The 21,880-nt window shown below is 43.7% G+C and overlaps 3 protein-coding genes across 5 annotated transcripts; 2 read left to right on the top strand and 1 right to left on the bottom strand.

The window, feature by feature from the left end:
* Window positions 1-1,587: 1,587 nt before the first annotated feature.
* On the bottom strand, window positions 1,588-5,155 carry LOC120034221 (proline-rich AKT1 substrate 1-like). 3 transcript variants are annotated; one of them, XM_038980700.1, is made up of 7 exons: window positions 5,015-5,155; window positions 3,472-4,298; window positions 3,365-3,374; window positions 3,110-3,289; window positions 2,949-3,032; window positions 2,702-2,874; window positions 1,589-2,614 (listed from the first exon to the last, which is right to left on the bottom strand). In XM_038980700.1, exons 2-7 carry the CDS (start codon window positions 3,859-3,861, stop codon window positions 2,477-2,479), a joined length of 975 nt encoding a protein of 324 aa, XP_038836628.1. In that variant the 5' UTR covers window positions 3,862-4,298; window positions 5,015-5,155; the 3' UTR covers window positions 1,589-2,476. The 3 variants fall into 3 exon arrangements, with proteins under 3 accessions (XP_038836626.1, XP_038836628.1, XP_038836627.1); XM_038980699.1 differs by having other exon boundaries at window positions 2,477-2,614; window positions 3,110-3,374; window positions 3,472-3,885; window positions 4,059-4,298; XM_038980698.1 differs by having other exon boundaries at window positions 1,588-2,614; window positions 3,110-3,374.
* Window positions 5,156-8,147: 2,992 nt separating this feature from the next.
* On the top strand, window positions 8,148-15,379 carry LOC120034446 (TBC1 domain family member 17-like). The gene is made up of 17 exons (XM_038981012.1): window positions 8,148-8,230; window positions 9,334-9,429; window positions 11,189-11,266; window positions 11,349-11,466; window positions 11,592-11,775; window positions 12,037-12,148; window positions 12,232-12,402; window positions 12,598-12,723; window positions 12,851-12,954; window positions 13,071-13,165; window positions 13,265-13,381; window positions 13,522-13,622; window positions 13,736-13,835; window positions 14,064-14,161; window positions 14,291-14,407; window positions 14,506-14,592; window positions 14,712-15,379. Exons 1-17 carry the CDS (start codon window positions 8,201-8,203, stop codon window positions 14,901-14,903), a joined length of 1,926 nt encoding a protein of 641 aa, XP_038836940.1. The 5' UTR covers window positions 8,148-8,200; the 3' UTR covers window positions 14,904-15,379.
* A 4,721-nt stretch (window positions 15,380-20,100) lies between these two features.
* LOC120034023 (G1/S-specific cyclin-D2-like) lies at window positions 20,101-21,568 on the top strand. Its single transcript, XM_038980416.1, has 5 exons — window positions 20,101-20,136; window positions 20,167-20,346; window positions 20,430-20,645; window positions 20,838-21,158; window positions 21,419-21,568. The coding sequence occupies exons 1-5, from the start codon at window positions 20,101-20,103 to the stop codon at window positions 21,566-21,568; spliced, it is 903 nt and encodes a 300-aa protein (XP_038836344.1).
* The last annotated feature ends 312 nt before the right edge of the window (window positions 21,569-21,880 follow it).

The raw sequence follows: 21,880 nt of genomic DNA, 5'->3' as shown, positions 1-21,880 counted from the left end.
CTGTGGAAAATAAAAAAGTGTGTGTATGGACTGGCAGATGGATCACTCTACTGGTACAACAAAGTCAAGGCAACAATGCTGAATACAGGTGGAAAAATGTCACAAGTGGATCCTGCAGTCTTCTATTGGCTTGATCAAGACTGCAATGTGACTGGAGTACTTGCCTGTCATGTTGATGACTTTATCTGGGGTGGCTCACAGACCTTTGCTTCAACTGTGATTCCACACCTCAAAGCTGTTTTCTAGGTTGGCCGTGAGGAGCATGATCATTTTTGTTATGTTGGCATAGAGTTTATTACAGTTGATGGAAAAATACTGATGCAACAGGAGAGCTATATCAAGAATCTTCAACCTATCCACATGGATTCTTCAAGAGCCGTACAAAGGAATTCCCCTCTATGTGGAATTGAAGCTGGTCAATTGAGGTCAAAGATGGGACAAATTTTATGGGCTGCGAGACAGAGTAGACCTGGTTTGATGGTTGCAACTTGGCATCTAACACAAAACACGCCACTGTACAAACCATTCATGAGGCAAACAAAGTTGTTTCGTAAACTGAAATCACAACAAGTGACTTTAAAGTTTCAGCATGTTGGAAAAGATGACTCTTTGAAACTAGTTGTCTTCCGTGATGCTTCGCTAGGTTATCACTGGTGGGACAAAACGGCACTTCCTACCTGTAGTTTGTGTCACTGACAACTACTCATTAGTTGATGCTGTGAAGTCAACCAAGTCTGTCACAGAGAAAAGACTTTGAGATTAGCAGCATCAAGGAACTTATTCAAGCACAGAGAATCCAGTGGATTCTGTGGTAGACCACAAAGGAACAGCTTGCTGACTGTCTGACTAAAAAAGGAGCATCTGGTCTTGTGCTCCTACAGGCTCTCGCTCCTACAGGCTCTCAGTAATGGAAAGTGGCAGCTTGAGTAATACAAATAAGAACTGTCACACAACCCATTTGTAATGGGGATCTTGAATAATACTTGGACATTTAATTATGTTGTTGATGTTTTATTTGTCTTTAAAGAAAAGGGGGAGATTGTTAAGTTCATGTTTTAAGTATCCCTATATTTCTGTTATTACGGGGCTATCACTCAGTCAAGAGTGCGCATGCGCAGGAAGTCTTGTCGTTGTTGGACCTAGCCTGGAGTGTAATGGCTACCTTGTAGTGTGTTCATATAGTATAGTAAACTTTGTTAAACTGGAACCTTGTCGTTGTGTCATTTCGAGTTAACAGGTTGGACGTACTATCAAATTCTCTAAAATGATGTTGGCGGTGGCTTATGGTAGGGAAATACAGATTCAATTCTCTGGCAACAGCTCTGGTGGACATTCCTGCAGTCAGCATGCCAATTGCACGCTCCCTCAACTTGAGACATCTGTGGCATTGTGTTGTGTGACAAAACTAAACAATTTAGAGTTGCCTTTCACTGTCCCCGGCACAATGTGCACCTGTGAAATTATATTGCTGTTTAATTATCTTCTTGTTATGTCACACCTGTGGATGGATTACCTTGGTAAAGGAGAAATGAACACTAACAGGGATGTAAAGAAATGTGTACACAAAATGAGAGAAGCTTTTTGTGTGTATGGAAAAATGTTGGTACCTTTTATTTCAGCTCATGAAACATGGGACCAACACTTGACATGTTGTGTTTATTTCTGTTCAGGATAGTTCTTAATATGATACTGCCCTCTCTAGGACAGCCATTATACTGCATCCAAATAATATTCAGTGTTAGAACCAACAGCCTGATTCACAGATGTTGCTCCTTAATTTAAACCATACAGGTACTCAAATTAAAACAGTTATCTGTTTTTGAAAAGTTGGGAGATAAGATACATCTCTGTTCGCCTCCTCCGCTTTCTCTCGCTCTCACAGTCAACACATTTGGAGGACATTATTATTATAATAGTGTCAATATCAGAGATTGTACACTTACTATCGTTCTACCAGTCAGTCATTCATTGGCAAGGTAGAAGTACAAAAAGGCATGTTTCATGGCGACATGGTGCCCTTCACTCACAATTTGAAAAGCTACAGGCTTCATGTTAAAAAGCCCCCTAGAGCCAACCATTTCTAGAAGGGTGGCCCATCCTCCATGAATCTACTTGGCAAAGTCCCACAGAGTCAACACCTGTGTCAGTTAGAAACATTTCAATATGTTAGTGTCCATGTTGGTCAGTACAGTGGGTCACTATGAGCACATTTGAAGGTAAGTTGTGTGTAGTGAGTTGTCTTGTAGTGTTTAAGTGTGTACGGGTGTAATGTAATGTGTTGAAAATGATCTTAGTGTGTATACGAGCATATGTTATGTCAGTTAATCCTCTCTGGGTTCACTGTTGTTACTACCAAATTTGGGGTTAGTGATTAGCTAATACACTGGGGTACTTTTCTGCCTGCCAGCCAATCAATTGGCTCTCTTTCATCCACACACTCTCTCTCACTCCTTCATCCCCTCACTTTCTTTGGCTCTCAGTGTTTGAGGGAGAAGTCTCCCGTGTTGAGGCGAGGGCGAGGTAGTCCTCCAAACATTTCTGTTCCGTCGTTGGCTCCAGGGGCCAACAGGGCCTTCATGCTGGCAGCAATATGATCCAGGTCAGCTACACCAGCCTGCAACACAGAGACAGTTAGTGGGTATGTGTGTCAGAATGACGGAGAGAAAGTGAGCTGTATGTTTTTAAATGAAGGTTGACTGACCCGTTCCCCACTGTGGCCTTCTCCCTGGTGGGGTCTGTTGCCCTTGAAGCCCCACACAGGAACAGACACGGGGAGGGAGCGGGCCATGTTCATGGGGTTGGGGTGTCGGGATGAGAACGACTGCCCCATGGCCATGCTGCGCGGGGGAGGAGGACAGTCCTCACTTAACGAGCCTGGAGCAGAGAGGAGGCACATATTAAGAGCATTAGATCATCATTAACTCATATTACTACACACATACACTCACCATCAGTGCTCTCCTCCTCTCCATCGGACTCAAAGAATGGTTCACAGTCACGAGAGAGCGAGTCCTCATCCATGGAAAACACTCCTGAAGCAGAGAGATGAATATTTACAAAGTCATTCAGACCTGGAGAAAAAAAAATCGTCCCACAGAGCTGTGTTCACCTGCAGTCTCATTCAGATTACGGCTCCTTTCGTCCATGTCCTCCTCTTCCTCACACTCTTCCTCCAAGTCCCCAATTCCAGGAATGTCTCTCCCTCGTCCAGCCTCCTCTATCATCACAGCCATCTCTCGCTCCCTCTCTCCATTCCCATGCTGCCCAGCAGCTTGGCCAATGACAGCCCCTGAGTGATAGATTGATGGGTAGCTTTGCGAATAGAGTGTGGTATTGGGACTGATGGTTCCCACCCCACCCTCACCTGTTAGGCCCTGTGGAAGAGAAGTTAAGAACTTTACGATCACACACAGCACTATGAATGACAGCCACATTGACTGTCAGTCATTTTGTGCCATTCAGTCTACTCACCGCCCTGTCAGTGGGCATGTCCACTACCAGTTTAGCTCCTCCGTCTCCTGCACTCAGACGTGTATATCTATGCGCCGTTAGCATAGACGTGGAGTGCAGCACCGCAATGTCGTCCATGTAGCGCCGCGAAGACTCAGCCAAAGCCCCCTGACCCCACACGTGATAGGAGAAATCCCACTTCCGGCCACCGGCAGGTAAGCCACTGCCACTCTCCCTTTTCCTCTCATCTCTCTCCACTACAGATGGCCAGAACTTCTTACAGGCTGTAAGAATAGCCAGGTCGCAGCCTGACTTCTGACAATATCCCTCCGCCGCGGCAAGTAGTGCCAGCCAGCTCTCTTTGTGGTTGTCTGGGATCTCGGGGTCAGATGATTGGGTGATGGAGGCCATGATGGGTAAAAGGACTGCCAATGACTGTTGGATGTGTTTAATTTATTAGGGCTAGCTTTTATGGAACGTGTAGATGCTTTGTAACTGTTTTTATCGATCAATAGCTAAAATGGTTTAGGTTAGTGTAATCAGACTCAGCCAGCAGTTTGATATTATATATTATATATTTTTGTTAACAAGTCTTGTGATAAGTTTACCTTTTTTCTCACTTGATTGTAGGCTGTAGTGTTGATGTGTTTTTGGAATCTGCTTTTGGCTAATCTGAGGAAACGTTAGGAACCTTTTTCTATTGCTGGTTTGGTTTAAGCTAAGAATAAAACTATCCTTAGTTGTTATAAAGCAGGTTTCAGAGGCACAAGGTGATTGTTTAATATTATTAATGTCAGTGTGCCTGAGAGAACTAGGGGAGAGAGAAATGAAAATGTTGCTGGTGTTACCTGGAAAAAACAAAATGGAGAAATAAAGCTTGAGTTGTTCAAAAAAAATAAGTTTGCATTGTTAGTCATTATAGCAATATTAGCTGATGTCACTAGCTAGGCACTATTTAGATTATCACTAAACCAGAATTCAGATAATCTCATAAAATTATGCATGTTGAAACTTCATGAAATTAGATTACACTAAACTCAAGCATAGAATGTCAAATGCACATGATCCAAATACTGTACATACATTTAAATTCCATATAACTTTTGCATGACTTGAGTTCATGGTCAATATCTCAGTGGCAGTTTGAGGATGTTCCAAAATAGGCCTATGCTAACCGTGGGAAGACGTTGTCCACCTGTCGTTACGTCTCGCGAACTGTCGCAGTTCAGCGTCCCCCCTTCCTCCCTCCCACCATCTCGTGCATTCGTTAGCATACTAACTGGCTCTGCCAAAAACCTTGTGGGGTGACTGCCTGCTCTAGACTTACCCAGCTCGTTTCTAAATGTCATCCCTGTGATTATTACTACCAGGAAAGCACTTCAATGAAAATGCAATTTTCATGACTGCGGATTGTTTGTGCTTGTTTGTTTGCTAACATGCTAGCCAACTGGTTTCCTGTGCACTCTCCTCCCAACATGAACACATTTCGCCTCCATTTCTCGCCTTTGCAGAGACACTAGCACACACAGACACAAATAAACAGCAAGAACAGAAGTCAGCTTACACATTCAGTTCCTTATTTCGTCTGTTGCAAGCGTTTTTCTAGTTCTAACTGTTTCTTTATCCCTCTGTCTGATTCTTCATCTCTCAAGAATAGTCTCCCCTAGACTCCGACGTTGCTGTTTAGAGACGCTAGACGAGACGCACGTTTTACACGTGACTGTGGGCGGGCTCGTACTCGTCTTGTTTTGGACGCGCTTTTGGACGAGGCTTGGTGCTGGCTGCATCTCAATAGTTTGTCATGGTTTCTTCTACTGGTATAATTTACTTCATCCTCACTGATCTGACATGATGGAGAGCTTAACAGGTGGAAGCAAATGCTTTTGGTAGGCTTTTCAATCTCTATATTATTCCCACCTAAACTGTCTTCTAATTTTGCAATGCAGATGAAGGAAAAGAGAGGAGAGTAAAACGTTACATTTTGAATTAACTAGGCAAGTCAGTTAAGAACAAATTCTTATTTACAATGACAGCCTACCCCAGCCAAACCCTAACGATGCTGGGCCAATTGTGCACCGCCCTATGGGACTCCCAATCACGACCGGTTGTGATACAGCCTGGATACAGCCTGGAATCGAACCAGAGTCTGTAATGACGCCTCTAGCCCCGAGATGCAGTGCCTTAGACCCCCTGCCTTAGACCCCCTCCCCCTGGGAGTCCTAAAACTGGGATGCAACTTTGAGAAGACAGACAACAACAACCACTTGCCGCCTTCATCAGCCTCCCTGTCTAAATTCTCTCTGTCCTAACCACTTCTGTTTTTCGGTGTGATTTTTCTGTTTTTCGCTACATTGGTGGCAGCACCAAGATACTCACTGTCACTCATACATTTGTTAGAAGTGTTTCACTATTCGCACTGGGGTTTTCATTACCACCACTGATGGCTAAAAAACTGCCATTTTCATAATTACATGAAACTGACAAATATTGCAAGAATAGAGCCCCACAGTGGAGGTGTCATAACAGTAGTAGGCCTGATTACCCACAATAAGGAGACAGCCTACAGGGAGGAGGTGAGGACCCTGGCAGAGTGGTGCCAAGAAAATAACCTCTCCCTCAACATCAACAAAACAAAGGAGTTGATCGTGGACTTCAGGAGACAGCAGAGGGAGCACGCCCGCATCCACAGGACCGCAGTGGAGAAGGTGAAAAGCTTCAAGTTACTCGATGTACACATCACTGATAATCTGAAATGGTCCACCTACACAGACAGTTTGGTGAAGAAGACGTAACAGCATCTCTTCAACTTCAGGAGGCTGAAGAAATCTGGCTAGGCTCCTAAGACCCTCACAAACTTTACAGAAGCACATTTGAGAGCATCCTGTCGGCTGTATCACTGCCTGGTATGGCAACTGCACCACCTGCAACTGCAGGGCTCTCCAGTGGGTGGTGCGGTCTGCCCAACGCATCACCAGTGGCACGCTGTCTGCCCTCCAGGAAACCTACCGAATCCGATGGCACAGGAAGGCCAAAAGTATCATCAAGGACATCCACCACCCGAGCCACGGCCTGTTCAACCGCTATCATCCAGAAGGCGAGGTCAGTACAGGTGCATCAAAGCTGAGACAGAAGCTGTTTTTCAATCTCAAGGCCATCAGACTGTTAAATAGCCATCAATAGCTGGCCTCCACCCAGTACCCTGCCCTGCACCTTAGAGGCTGCTGCCCTATGTACATAGAATCACATGTCACTTTAATAATGGAACACTGGTCACTTTAATAATTTTTACATACTGTTTTATTCATTTCATATGTATATACTGTATTCCAGCGGTTTAAGGCACTGCATCTCAGTGCTTGAGGCGTCACTACAGACGCCTGGTTCGAATCCAGGCTGTATCACAACCGGCTGTGATTGGGAGTCCCATAGGGCGGCGCACAATTGGCCCAGCGTCGTCCGGGTTTGGCCGCCATTGTAAATAAGAATTTGTTCTTAACTGACTTGCCTAGTTAAATAAAGGTTAAAGAAGAAGAAAAAAAAAAAAAATTCTAGTCAATGCCACTCCGACATTGCTCGTCCTTGCTCGTCCTACATATTTATATATTTCTTCATTCCATTATTTTACTTTGAGATGTGTGTATTGTTCGATACTACTGCACTGTTGGAGCTAGGAACACAAGCATTTCGCTACACCTGCAATAACATCTGCTAAATATATGTATGTGACCAATACAATTTGATTTGAATACCCATAAAACCTAGTTGTCAAACAGAGAAATGGTTCCAATCGTTTTTCCACCATACATTTTTCCCATATGGGATTTCAGAAACACATAAGGCCTGTGTTCGTGTAGGCTTACCCTGGCGTGATGTTTTGATAATCATGTAAATCTCGGACAAGGTGACTTATCAGTATATTCGGCTCTATTTACTCTCAGCTCTATTTACTCTCAGAATGTAAAACTTGCACAAGACAGTTCACAGAATTGTCAATTTAAAGAAATTTAGCCAATTTATTCATTACTACATTTAGATAGTTAATCCAGAGATTCTTACCTTTGCCTCAATTCAGCAGTCTCATCCAGATCATCGTGGCATTTGTAGTTCTTTATAATAGCCTCATTAGCATTTCCTTTTTTGGGGGTAAATACAGGAGAAAATATTGATAAGTCACCTTGTCCTAGAGAGATTCACACAGTTATCAAAACGTTACACCAGGGTAATCCTAAATTAAATACAGGCCTTGTTTTAAGTGTTTCTAAAATCCCCTATGGGAAAAATGTATGGTGGAAAAAAGATTGGAACCATTTCCCGCTTTGACCACTAGTGTTTATGGTTATTATGATTCATACGGTGGTACTCTTGCCACGTTAAAAACAACTGGGAAAATACGTCATCGGTTATCTTCAGGTCGGAAAGTCGGAGCTCTAGAAAGAGGCCCGACTTTCCGAGTTGGAATTCCGAGTTGGATAACTGTTCTAATCGATTTTCCGAGTCGGAGCTAGTTTTTTCCGAGTTCCCTGTTGTTTTGAACGCACTGAAGTCGGAAGTTGGAGATTTCCGATTTCCCAGTTGTGAGTTCCCCGTTGTTTTGAACGCGGCATCTATTCCAATTTAGACGTGCCACCACCTATGATTGGTTGATGTTCCTGACCACCTGACTGACGTATAACGTAGACGGGGCAGTCTATTAAGGCGGAAGTCTTCTTCTGACGACATTTGTTTTGGAAAAAAGGCTAGTGGAAGAAAAATGGAGCCAAAGGCTGAGACTAGTCACAAGGTAAGCGCAATGTGTTGAAATTGAAGTTTAGATTTCGTCTGATTGATTCGGTCTGTATTAAAGGACCGCCAACTAAATAAACTCGGTTATCACCATTGTAGCTAGACTATCACCTTCACAACAAAGTCGTGTGATTTTTGGGGACGCTGACGTAACTACAGTAACAGTTAGCTAGCTAGTTAACGTTATAACAACAAACAAACAAGCTAGCTTCATAATTATTTCCAGATTAAATTGATATTTGCTGCTGTGATATATTACTTGTTCAATAAATTGGTCACTAGACATATCATAGCTGTGCTATTTTCCACGCAGACTTCAATGTGTAAAGCAATAAGCACTGCTTATTGCACTGTTTACAGTGAAGAAAGGGTCCCGAGGCCGAGGATCCCCATTCCATAGAATTAGCATTGTAAACTTCCCTGTGAATGTGATTACGGTATCTAACTAACTAAACGTTTGAGCAGTTCGTTGGTGGAGGATGGCTTATGTAATATTTCACATGAATTGATGTCACAGCTGGCAAATTATTATTGATTATACTTTTCGGGTAATATTCAGGATAGATATGATGGTATATTGTATGGAAGCTAGCTAGATCTATCCAATTGGGTTCAGTCAGTTTAAGTCCAGTAGGGTAATTCGATTCTGAGCTGCAGTAGACACAAATCAAGTGCTATTTGTCACATGCGCCGAATACAACTGGTGTAGACTTTACCGTGAAACGCTTGCTTACGAGCCCTTCCCAACAATGCCGAGTTTAAAAATATAATGGTAACACAAGAGGAATAAAATGCACAGGAATGGAGCTATAGACAGGGAGTACCAGTACCAGACACTACCTGGGAGAAACCCCTGGCAGGCACACAAGTGGAATCACTGTGTGAGTGACTCATAGTGTTCATGTGACTCTATTTTGTAGGCTACAGTAAAGTCAGCTAACTCATCGTCTTTGGGATGTCATATGATTGTCATTCCCCACCCTATTCCCACTCGATCACACTTTCTGATTCATTGCACTGGAATGCATGACATGACATTTTGCCATTAGTTTTCACAGCAAATTATATTCTATTAATAGCATATGTTGTTTTGTCACACAGCTGGTGTTTGAGAAGGAGGGGGTGTACCTTCACACCAATGCCAAGAGGAGCAACCAGGACACCACAATCCCAGGATTCATCCGTATAGTGGAACGGGTAAGTTGGGCTTCTCCCATAGACACCATATTTACAGTGAGCTCCAAAAGGGGTGGGTATAATTTGTGGAACGTTCCAAAAGGAATCTGTCCAAAAACCAAGTAAAGTACAAGGAGGTTGCCAACAAACAATGTATACAAAGTAGCATAATCAATTCACCTAGCTAACTATCTGCCGAATAGGCATCAGCTCACCACGTAGCTTATTCTTAATGTTTGTCCATAGACTACCAGAGTGAGGACAGACATTTTTTGTAAAAAACGCGGTAAGTGAAAAACTTAATGAAATAGCCCACTCCTTACCCGGCATCTTATTCTGCCGCTATACAACTTTGTATGCGTTGATTGTTGGCAACTTTGTTATTTACAACGTTTTTGGGACAGATTCCTGTTGGAACGTTCCACAAATTATACCCACCCCTCCAAAAGTATTGGGACAGTGACACATTTATTGTTTTGGCTCTGTACTCCAGCTCTTTGGTTATGAAATTATACAATTAATATGAGGTTAAGGTGCAGACTCTGTCAAGTTTAATTTTAGGGTATTTTAACTTGCTTAGGAGTTACAGCACTTTTTTTAGGGGACTTCAAGTATTGGGACAAATTCACTTATGTGTATTAAAGTAGTCAACATTTTAGTATTTGGTCCCATATTCCTAGCATGCAATCATTACATTAAGCTTGTAAACCTACAAACTTATTGGATACATTTGCTGTTTGTTTTGATTGTGTTTCAGATTCGATTCAGATTTTGTGCCCAATAGAAATTAATGGTAAATAATGTATTTTGTAATTTTGGAGTCACTTTTATTGTAAATAAGAATACAATATGTTTCTAAACACCTCACATTATTGTGGATGCTACTATGATCACGGATAATCCTTAATCAGTTGTGAGAAAGTTAGAGGCATAAATATCATATCCCCTCAAAAATGCTGACATCTCCTGTTACTGTAATGGTGAGAGGTTAGCATGTCTTGGGGGTATGATAACTTTCTAACTCATCATTGTATCATTTCAAGTCCAAAGTGCTGGAGAAGAAAGCCAAAACAACAACAAATTGTCACTGTCCCAATACTTTTGGAGCTCACTGTATATGAAAATATTGCCCCCCGAGTGGCACAGCGATCTAAGGCACTGCATCGCAGTGCTAGTGGCGTCACTGCAGACCCGGGTTCGATCCCAGGCTGTGTCGCAGCCGGCCATGACCGGGAGACCCATGAGGCGGCGCACAATTGGCCCAGCGTCGTCTGGGTTAGGGGAGGGTTTGGTTGGCTGGGATGTCGCGCTCTAGCGACTCCTTGTGACGGGCCGGGCACATGCGTGCTGACATCGGTCTCCAGCTGGACGGTGTTTCCTCCAACACGTTGGTGAGGTTGGCTTCTGAGTTAAGCGAGCAGTGTGTCAAGAAGCAGTGCGGCTTGGCGGGGTCATGTTTCGGAGGACGCATGGCTCTCGACCTTCGCCTCTCCCGAGTCCATACGGGAGTTACAGCGACGGGACAAGACTGTAACTACCAATTGTATATCACGAAAAAGGGGTAAAAAAATATTACTATTGGTTGATCGAAAACCAATTCTAGTCGTATTCAAAGTGTACTCATCCCTGTGGTGGGAGTCTTTGTCATCAGTAACTTTGTTTTGCTTCCTTTAGTCAAACACATAGGCCTATAGATCATATACAGTATGTCCTTTCTTCTTAGCTTTAGGCTATGACACATTATTCTGGACTAGACTAAGGTGTTTGTCTATGTTTACAGGGTGGGGAGCCAGCTTTGGAGTGGAGCGCACTAGAGGACGAGGGCCGCAATGCGGCTGCTGTATTCTACACTAAAAAGGTGAGCGCTTGTTTAATACACTAGTGACACACATCACTCTGCTTTCTTCATGTTCTTTATATATGGCCTGTCTTCCTGTTAGGATGGAGAAGGAGGGGTGGAGGACACCAACTTTGACCCTGGCTATGAGCCAGACTGGGCAGTCATCAGCACAGTGAAGAGAGACCGAGTCAGAGAGCACCCCCCTGTCAAAGAGACAAGTACGTAGACTTTTATAACTTGCCTTCTGCGTTTGTAGTTCTCATACTAGGCTATACTCACAAGTGTGTTTGCAGAAAGTGTATAATGCTATTCTTGATGTTGATGTCTCCCCCTCTGTTCCCAGGCCAGTGGTCGTTCTCCCTGCCTCTGTCGGAGCTGTACTCTCTGCGACGGTCCCGTTTCTCCCTGGGCCGTAACTTCCTGGTTTTTACCAGCAGGGGTGGCCACCCCCTCCCTCCTCTGCACTTCCACAGGGGGGGTACCAGGGAGCTGTTGAGGGCCCTGCAGCGTTACATCATCCTGGCCCCGTGAGTAGCAGCAGACAGCCAGCTCTCTCTCAGATCAATGCCTCAGAGGAATTCAAGGCATTTCACTGGCATTTAACTGGACTCTGAACAGTAGAGTTTAGGAGCTGTTGTACCCAACCCCTTACTACATATATTTTGAAGCGTCTTTTTCATACTTTCTCTTTCTTGCTAGCGTTTTCTTTTATTCTGAGCTTCTATATCTTCTCTGTCGCTGTCTGTGTCTCTTACTATCTCCCTGACTGTGTTTTTCTCTTGTTTTAGATCACCTGTAGATGGTCGTCTCTTCCTAGCGTATCCCCATGACTCTGGGGCTCTCTCTCAGTCCTTTGATGAGCTGCACCTCTTTGACGATGGAAGCTCCGACCTCGTCTCTGTAAGTCTTGTGTTTTGTGTGTGCTATTCTTTGAGAAGGTGTAATGTGTGTGTTTATAATTATATTAATCTCTTTGTTTCCAGAGGTTTATCCAGGACCCTTATGCCACCACCTTTGGGGGATTCTCCAAGGTCACCAATTTCTTCAGAGGGGCTCTACGACCACCAGATTCCCCCTTCCACTCCCGTGGCCCTCAGGACCACCATGGGCCCCCCTCAGCTGACGACGAACCAGGCTTTGAGCTCATCACCTGTGTAAGTGGGGGGATGGGGGTGGAGATGTAAACTCATCACTAGCCCTGACATCTGTGGAGTAGATGGAGAAGAGGATCTCACTTTATAGCATCCAGATGTTGGCTGTAACATACGGATGGCGATATCATTCAGATGTTGGCTATAAATTACGGATGGCAATATCAATGGTGAGAGTTTTCTTTTTGGTGGCACCAGGGGGTGGAGCTTGGCCCTAAACCAGACGTAATCAGGGGACAGCCTCTCGACAAATGGGAGGAGTTCCTGGACCCAGAGGGGCGTGTGAAGGACCCACAGCAAATCAAAGATCTGGTCTTCAGGGGGGTAAGACCTTACAGTATAATTCCTCTCTTGTAAAAAAAACACCTGACCCCATCTTCCATCCAAATGTGTTTTGCGGTACAGTGTCTACACCATGTCATTCAAACCATCACTTCTTTCCCTCTCCTAGGGTATCACACCTTCCCTGAGGAAGGACGTGTGGAAGTTTCTGCTGGGTTTCTATCCCTGGAATAGTACTGTGAAAGAGAGGGAGGACATTCTGAGGATGAAAACGTTAGTCTCTTACTATCTCCCTCGCTTGTTATGGCTCTCTTATCACAGACTGGGACTGTTGTCTAAACGGGAGTGAGTAAATTCATCTCAACACCTCTGTGTTTCTCTGTCTTCAGAGATGAGTATTTCAGAATGAAGGTTCAGTGGAAGTCAGTCAGTGAAGAGCAGGAGATGAGGAACTCCCTCCTCAGAGGATACCGCAGCCTGATAGGTTGGTGTTGCTGTCTGTTAAACATGATCTCACGCCTCATTGGTTGACACACATTTTATGATTTGTTACTTATCTGTTCATGTTGTTTTGATTGGACAGAAAGGGACGTGAGTCGGACGGACAGACACAACACCTTCTTCTCTGGCAACGACAACCCAGGCCTGACTCTTCTCAATGACGTGCTGATGACATACTGCATGTTCAACTTTGATCTGGGTAAGCCACTCCCCTTGTCCTTACACTTGAAAGTTCAAAGCCATTGTATCACATTTCAACTGTATTTATTATCAATATCTCACACCTGACTCTCCTCTCTCCTTGTGGTTCCTGTTGTCTCTCTCTTTCTCTCCCTGCAGGCTATGTCCAGGGGATGAGTGACCTCTTGGCTCCTCTCCTTTTTGTCACTCAGAATGAAGTGGAGTCCTTCTGGTGTCTGACAGGTTTTATGGAGATGGTGGTAAGCACCTTACTCTCTTGTTAAATACTCATATATTACCACATAAGAGTGTTAAAACATAACATTATACATTTATACACTCTTTTAATGTTCTCTCTCTCTCGGGCCCTCAGCACCAGAACTTTGAGGAGTCCCAGGAGGCCATGAAGCAGCAGCTCCTTCAGCTCAGCCTGCTGATGAAGGCTCTGGACCCTGAGCTCCTTGACTACCTGGGTAAACAATGACTATCACTCAGTTACTGTGTTTCTCTCACACTTCACCATAACCCAAACGTGTTATTACTCAGTGAGGTAGACATTCATCATGCAGTCAATTCTCCAATCAGCCAATTGATTATATTTGACCTTAACTCAAGGTGTGTTATGTAACTACCTGGATGCGTAATCCATTGACATAGTAAATTCTTCACATTGTTATGTTATTATGTTGTCTCTCTTTCAGACTCCCAGGACAGTGGCTCTCTGTGCTTCTGTTTCCGATGGTTACTGATCTGGTTTAAGAGAGAGTTCTCTTTCGAGGACATCCTGTCCCTTTGGGAGGTGAGTGGGTGGATACTACTCAACACACAACGCTCATTAGAAACACTCACATGTAGCCTAGGCTCTACACACTATATGGAAAAAAACACCCTTCTTTTTACAATATATGTAAGCACTGTTCTGTACTAGGTTCTTTGGACTCGTCTGCCCTGTGAAAACTTCCATCTGCTGATGGCCGCTTCCATTCTGGAATCACAGAGGGGGGAGTTCATCGGCTCTGACCATGACTTCAACACTATTTTGAAGGTTTGTTGGAAATGTGTTTGAAGTTATTTTTCTTAATGATGTTGTCTTTTTGTTTGTGTGTAGAGTACTAAGGACTGTGTATATGTCTCTATGTGCAGCACATCAATGAACTGACCATGAAGCTGGATCTGCAGACAGTCCTACGAGGAGCAGAAGCTAACTACCTACAGCTGGCCTGCTGCAAAGTAGGGAATATCTTAGAGGAGGATACATTCATTTGGACATGATATATTTAACATATTGTGCATTGTCATCTAACTGATCTAACCTCCTCTCCTCTCCCCATTCATTCTCTGTCTCTCAGGAGCTGCCGGTGAAGGTGCAGGAGGTCATTGGTCTGTACGTTCCCCCCAGCCCTGATGTCGAGACGAGCCCAGAATCAGAGTCACATGAGACGCAGCAGCTTCTCAGCCAATCACAGGCAGCTACGGAAACGAGCCAGTCAAGTAACAGCACTGCTGCTGCAGCAGCACGCCCTCGCCCTACCTACCCGTAACTCTGAAGGACAGGTTGATTGACATGAGGAGAGAAAGCCATTAACCGATGTGAGGTGTTTCATAAGGAAGATATGCGCTCAATTGCCAGTTTAAAAAAACTTTTTTTGTTTTTGGTACACCCATCTAGTACCGAGTCGGACACCCTTTTGCCTCCAGAACAGCTTGAATTTTTCGGGACATGGACACGTTGCTCAATTGATATCAAGGGACCTAACATGTGCGAAGGAAAACATTCCCCATGCCATTACTTTACCCGCCACCAGTCTGTACCGTTGACACCAGGCAGGATGGGTCCATGCACTCACGCTGCTTACACCAAATCCTGACTCTGTCGTCAGCATGATGCAACAGGAATCGTGATTTGTCAGACCAGACAATGTTTTTCCACTCCTCAATTGTCCAGTGTTGGTGATTGCGTGCCCACTGGAGCCGCTTCTTCTTGTTTTTAACTGATAGGAATGGAACCCGGTGTGGTCGTCTGCTGCAATAGCCCATCCGTGACAAGGACCGACGAGTTCATCGGTTCAAGATGCCGTTCTGCACACCGCTGTTGTATTGCGCCGTTATTTGCCTGTTAGCTTGCATGATTCTTGCCATTCTCCTTCGACCTCTCCTCAACGAGCTGTTTTCACCCACAGGACTGCTGCTGACTGGATGTTTTTTGTTTGTCTCACCATTCTCTGTAAACCCTAGACACTGTCCTGCACAAAACGCCCAGGAGGGTGGCCGTTTCTGAGATACTGGAACCGGCGCGCCTGGCACCAACGATCATACCGCACTCAAAGTCGCTTAGGTCACTTGTTTTGCCCATTCTAACATTCAATGGAACAGTAACTGAATGCCTGTCTGCCTGCTTTATATAGCAGGCCATGACACTCACTGTCTGTAGGAGCTAACCATTTTTGTGAATGGGGTGGTGTACCTAATAAACTGGCCACTGATTGTATATTGGATGATATAGGGCATAGGAGAGCGAGTTTGATAATGTACTGTAGTACACGATGAGGGTTGTAGATTGTATATTGGATGATATGGGGCATAGGAGAGAGAGTTTGATAATGTACTGTAGTACACGATGAGGGTTGTAGATTGTATATTGGATGATATGGGGCATAGGAGAGAGAGTTTGATAATGTACTGTAGTACACGATGAGGGTTGTAGATTGTATATTGGATGATATAGGGCATAGGAGAGAGAGTTTGATAATGTACTGTAGTACACGATGAGGGTTGCAGACTGTTACCATCTCTGACAGACGGGGCATTATCCAGTGAACGGTGAGAGGTTGTTTTTTCATGAATGTAACTATCCCAAAATATTGAAATGGTCTATATATGCAGTGCTTTGTCTTTATATAAATACTGCAATAGATTTTTTTGTTTCCCTTAAGTCTTTTGTGTGAATCCAACTTATGTCCAGTCATTTATATTTCCATTTGTGTACCTGTCTTGTGAGAATTTCTTTGTCTTTTTCTTCATTTTTTTTCTCTCCAAATTCCTCTTTGTGTGAAATGCTTTCATTTTAAAATTGTCTGTTAAATTGTTTTATCCCTGTCTTTCTATCTCAGCCCATTTGTCTCTTTTTAATGGTGTATCATTGTGGTCTAAACTGCATTAGTTCCACCCTGTTCTCCTGTTCCTTCTATCCATGCTCTCCTTCTCACTCTAAGTCATTCTAAATATAATATGAAGAATAATCTTACTGACAGAGCATGACAAGTACTATAAAATGCCTGCCTTATAGAGTGTTATACATGCAGTACTATAATGTTTAAGGTTTTTAACTACCGGTATTATGTCATAACAATAACAATTTTCACCACCCTGAAATTGCTGAATCTTACCAAATAAAGGGTACAAAAACAATCATTTACTGGTGAAATAGACACATTTTTTCGGATGATGTTTACTAGTCATATGTTCCCACCAGACCTTGTAAACCCCCCCCCCCCCCCCAATTCTGTTAACCCTCCACTACCCTCCCAAACTATTCATCCTAATACTCCCATGAATCTTAATGCATGACTGGTCCACGCCCTCTCCCTCATCTCAGTTCCATATGAAGTTTTAGGCATGGAAATGCTAGTACGTATAAGAGAGAGATCGAATTGCAAACAATGAAAGATTTACCGGAAACCTAGAATACAAGTATGTATTTGAAGTGGGGTAACTGTTTGTTGGGGAAACTGTTTGTTGGGGAAACTGTTTGTTGGGGTAACTGTTTGTTAGGGAAACTGTTTGTTAGGGAAACTGTTTGATTGTATTACTATTTATTGATTGCATTTCGTATTTTAATAATGGTATTTTATGTGTTCTGCAGGGCTCATTTGGAAAAGAGGCCTGGATCTTAATGACTTCCTGTTGAAATAAAGGTTCATTCAAATATTGTCTTGTCAGATGGTCTGTGAGTTTTGATACTCTTGTTGTTTACACTGTAGTTATTGTTGTAAACTAATAAAGTTAAGTTTAAAACACAGCTCATTTGCCAGAAATGTGTCAAAAGCACCTAGTTGGTTGACTTAGTTCTGAGTGATAAAGTGTTGTTAATCAGTTCTGTAGGATGGTTTATGCACTGTGTTAACTGAGTGAGCAGACCCCCTTCCCCTCCCTGTCAGCAGGTGTCTGTGAGTTGAAAAGGGATCTCTGTCCTCCACTGTCCCGGGCAATGAGGTGGAAAATGAGGGGCGGAGAAACACACCCCCCTCTCAAGACCGACTGGGTCGTCCATGCGTCTCTCCGTCCCCCTCTCTCCCTCCTTCCCTCTCCTCTGTCTCAGTTTGAATACAGCTGCAATGTATGAATTTAGCAGGGTACTTAAACAGGCGGGCGATCTGTCACTCTGTTTCTCTTCCCCACGCCCCTCTCTGCCCTCTCTCTCTTCTGACCTGACCTCTTCTGACTCCCACAGCCAAACTCACTCTGGCTCTCATTCAAACTCAATCTGTTTTCAGTGCTAATCCAATCACTGTTTATGGATGATGTCTCTCTCAACAGCCATCATCCCCTTTAATTCTACAATGGTGTGTGTTGGGGTGATAATCCCTCTTGTTGTGATTGTGTTACTGCTTGGAAGGGTTTTTATCTGGAGTGTTTGAGACCTCAGAGGAGATAAAGTCTGTGGTTTAAATCTCAAGTTTCAGATAAGTGTGCTCTTACTAAAGAAGAATGCCTTTTGCATTCTTCTTGGGGTTTTCCAGCAAATGTGCAGCCATGAATAACACACACACAGATGACTAATGATTAAGAGGGATAGAGGAATATTTCAGCAATGAAATCTCTTGACTTTGAAGAGATTCAACAAAAGGACTCAGAAATTATGCTTTGACTTTCCACACTAAATGTTAGTGAGAAACAGAAAATACATTCCAGCTATACATTTGCATAAAGCAGATACTCTTTTAAAGGAAAACAACTGTATTACAACATATCTATTTGAAGGTCAGATTATAGTGATTGATTTAAAGCGGCAATCAGCAGCTGAAACAATAAGTGCCTCCCCGCCCCTGTTTTGGTAAAAAGCTACGGGATGGGGCTGTAGAAATGTAAAAACTCTCAAATTCAAAGACAGAGCTATGGATGCAAGGACTGACCATCCATGATATCAATATGATGGTTTTAACCATGTTTGTATGCATTTACTTTGTTTACAACCATTGGGATAAAACAAGCTAATATTTTGGGTTCTGATGTGCAGATTTCCCCTTTAATCAAGTAAAAATACAAGCTAACCTTAATTTATGCTTTTGTCTTATGATATTTTAAGGCTGATTCAAGAGGTGTGTAATTGTTTCATTTTCAGTGCTTCCCAAATGTCTCTGTGAAACATAAGCCCTCATGTGTCCCTTAAACCACCTGTAGTGACTCACTGTGTCAAATAGAATCTGAATTCACTACTCGTAAGTGTGACCCCATTGTGACCGTCAGGGGAGTCCCTGAGGAGCATGCGAGAGTGTGTCTGCTGTGCAGTGAATGTGTGAAGGGTGTGTGTGTGTGTCAGAGAGAGAGAGGACCCAGCAGAAGGCCAGGGGCTGGTGTCTGACACTGATTTGTAAAGGAGACAATATGGCTCATTGACCTGCCTGCTCTACTGTCTGTTGCTCATATCTCACCCTGTCCTCCCCAGTGGATTCACTGCTCTTTAAACAGGGGGAGCAGATTGCCACAGGCCGGGGGGGGGGGGGGGGGGGGGGGGGGGGTAATGGGGAGTAGAGTGACGGGACACAGGTTGCTTTGACAATGAGATTCCTCAGAGAGTTCTGGGCACTAGAGAGAGAGAGTTTCATGCCAAAAGTTAGACATTTAGAGGCCGGAAATCTTTATACATATACAGTATAGTAGTTCGTAGCACAATAAATACTGTATAGCTACAAACAGGACAGGGCAAAAAGATTTACAAAAGGATTTTGTAAAAATGCAACCATTCAACACAGCATAAACCCTCACGTTGCTTTTCCAATTAACCGCAATTAATTATAATCTCTAATTTCTCTATACAGTTTATATTATTTAATGGGAAAAATTTGGAACTTTCAGTTTGAGAAGAAATATTTCCATCTTTTCTCTTTCCCCCTCTAATATTGTCAACAAACAATGTTATCCATTCCCATTGTCAGAGTTTGGAGATGACCTTTTCTCTCCTCCCTTCTCTCCCTTTCTCCCCTTCTCTTTTTCACTGTTGGGGGCAAGCTGTTGCCCTGTCCCTGCGGGCCCCTCCCTCTCTTGTCTGCACCCTCTCTCCTCCCCTCCCTCTCTCTCCTTCTCTATTTTCTCCCTCTTTCCACCTGTTGATGCCATTGTTGTACAGACAGCATTGTTGTCTTTTTATTATTTTATGTCAGTCACTATGTTACCACCCTCTTTCTCTTTCATTCCCTCTTCACCACACCCTCTCTGTCACTCTCTTTCTCCTAGGGGTATAAAACCCAGCCAGAGGAGGTTCGGGCTAAGATTCACACCAGCGCCACACAGGAACACACACATACAGAGGGGTGAGGAAATAAAAGGACATCCAACATAGCAGTGACAAGAAGAGGGTTCAATTGAGTTGGATTAGTTGCAGATTTTCAGCACACATATTGGTCCTACGTTCTCTCTCCTTACACTGACAGAGTAACATTGACTTGTTGTATCCCACTTTCTGGACCGAGAGGAACACAAACCCACCTAGGTAGTTGTGTGTGTGGGCTGAGCTGAGGGATGTCTGTGTCTGTGTCTCTGTGGTGTGAGGAGGAAGTCCGAGGCCAGCAAGGCCAGGGAGCCCAGCAGGGCCAGGCCAGGGGCCAGTCACAGCTACGGGCCCCCTGGGACCCCAGTGTGTCTGGGCAGCGGATCATCCAGAGGCTGCTACAGGTGGAGGAGAGATATCTGCCCTCCGGCCTCTACGTCGCCCTCATCCAGAGAGAGCCAGAGCGCAGAGAGGAGCTCGCCAAGTGGGCTATGGAAGTATGAACTTTCATTCTCTGGATTCCATTTTCATCTCTTTTTCACTAGGCACTAATTGATTCTCCTGTTGGTCTCTCTACTAGGTATGCTGTGAGCGTGGCTGTGACGAAACAGTGTTTCCCCTGTCTGTCTCTATGTTGGACCGCTTCCTGTCTGCCTCCCTGTCTCTCCCGGTCTCACCCTACTGCCTGGCTGCAGCCTGCATCCTCATCGCCTCCAAACTAACAGAGTGTGACACAATCTCTGCTGACTCTCTTTGTGCTGCAGCTGAGTACAGCTTCCTGCCCTCCAACATACGGGTAGGTCACCATTTTGATATAGAGGAGAGACACTTTCAAAACTCTGTATGTGACAATATGGTGGACCTTGTGAATGCAAACCATCTCTGTATTATTATATGCATTGTATTCAATGGGCTATATATACACAAAATGAAAATGTTTTTACACATAAACATATGTATATTGATGTTCCTGCCCTTTCCTCATAAGGAGATGGAACGTGTCATCCTTGCGACTCTTCGATGGGACGTTGCTGCGGTAACCCCTCAGGACTTCATTCCACATTTCCTTCCCCCTGTAGGGGAGAGGAAGGATGGAAAGACAGACACAGAGGAGTTCTTCTCCACACTGCGTCGGCATAGTGACACCCTGGTTGCCATGTGTGTCTGCGACTACCGTTTCCTGGGAGCCCCTCCATCCCTGGTTGCTGCGGCAGTGCTGAACTCTGCCCTCCGGGGGTTGGGCAACAAGGGTCCAGGTCATCTGGGTCATATGAGTGCTACACTGGCAGAACTGTGTCAGACTGACCTGGTGAGTGCCTAGCAGTATCTCTAATATCTCTACATAAAATATCTCAACATATCGGTTGTATTACAGCCAGGATCTGCAGTTCAACTCTATTCAATAGCAATGCTGAATGAAAGACTGATTTAGAGGTGAAAATGGGACTGGAAAGAAATGACCACAGAACTAAGTGTTTGAGTTACAGATTGGTTGTAATATGGTTAGTGTGACTGGAAGGGTACTGGTTTTAATATTAATCTGTGTTTATCTTTCTTCTTTGATCACAGATGGTGTTGCAGTGTTACAGTGAATTGATAGAAGCTGCCCTCAAACAACGGCTCAGAGGTGGACTCCAAGACAGTGCCATGGAGAAGGATGGGGAAATAGAGGATGAAAGAGCAGGCACTCCTACTGATATGAGAGAGATTGATTTCTAAACACTAAATTGTGTGAGGCAAAGTGCGAATCAATCAAAGTCCTGCATGTAGCTCATCAGTGAAACTGATATCAACTCTTTATGACCTCAAATGCTCTACAATTTATTATCATATTTTGAAATTACTTTAATTGAATATTGTTTATTTATTCATTGTGTTTCTTGTGCCATATTTATTATCTATTTCATGACTGTGATTCTTTGTCATTATGTTGTTGATAGTATGTCCTTAATCTATTATTTATCAATTTATTTATTATGTGCAATTACATAATGTTAATTTATTTCAATTCACCATTGTTTGTGTTTGTAT

Source organism: Salvelinus namaycush, chromosome 41 (genome assembly GCF_016432855.1).
Source record: "Salvelinus namaycush isolate Seneca chromosome 41, SaNama_1.0, whole genome shotgun sequence".
Taxonomy (NCBI): domain Eukaryota; kingdom Metazoa; phylum Chordata; class Actinopteri; order Salmoniformes; family Salmonidae; genus Salvelinus; species Salvelinus namaycush.
Note: the sequence above shows the minus strand (reverse complement) of the source record. Positions and strands in the feature narration are given on the sequence as shown.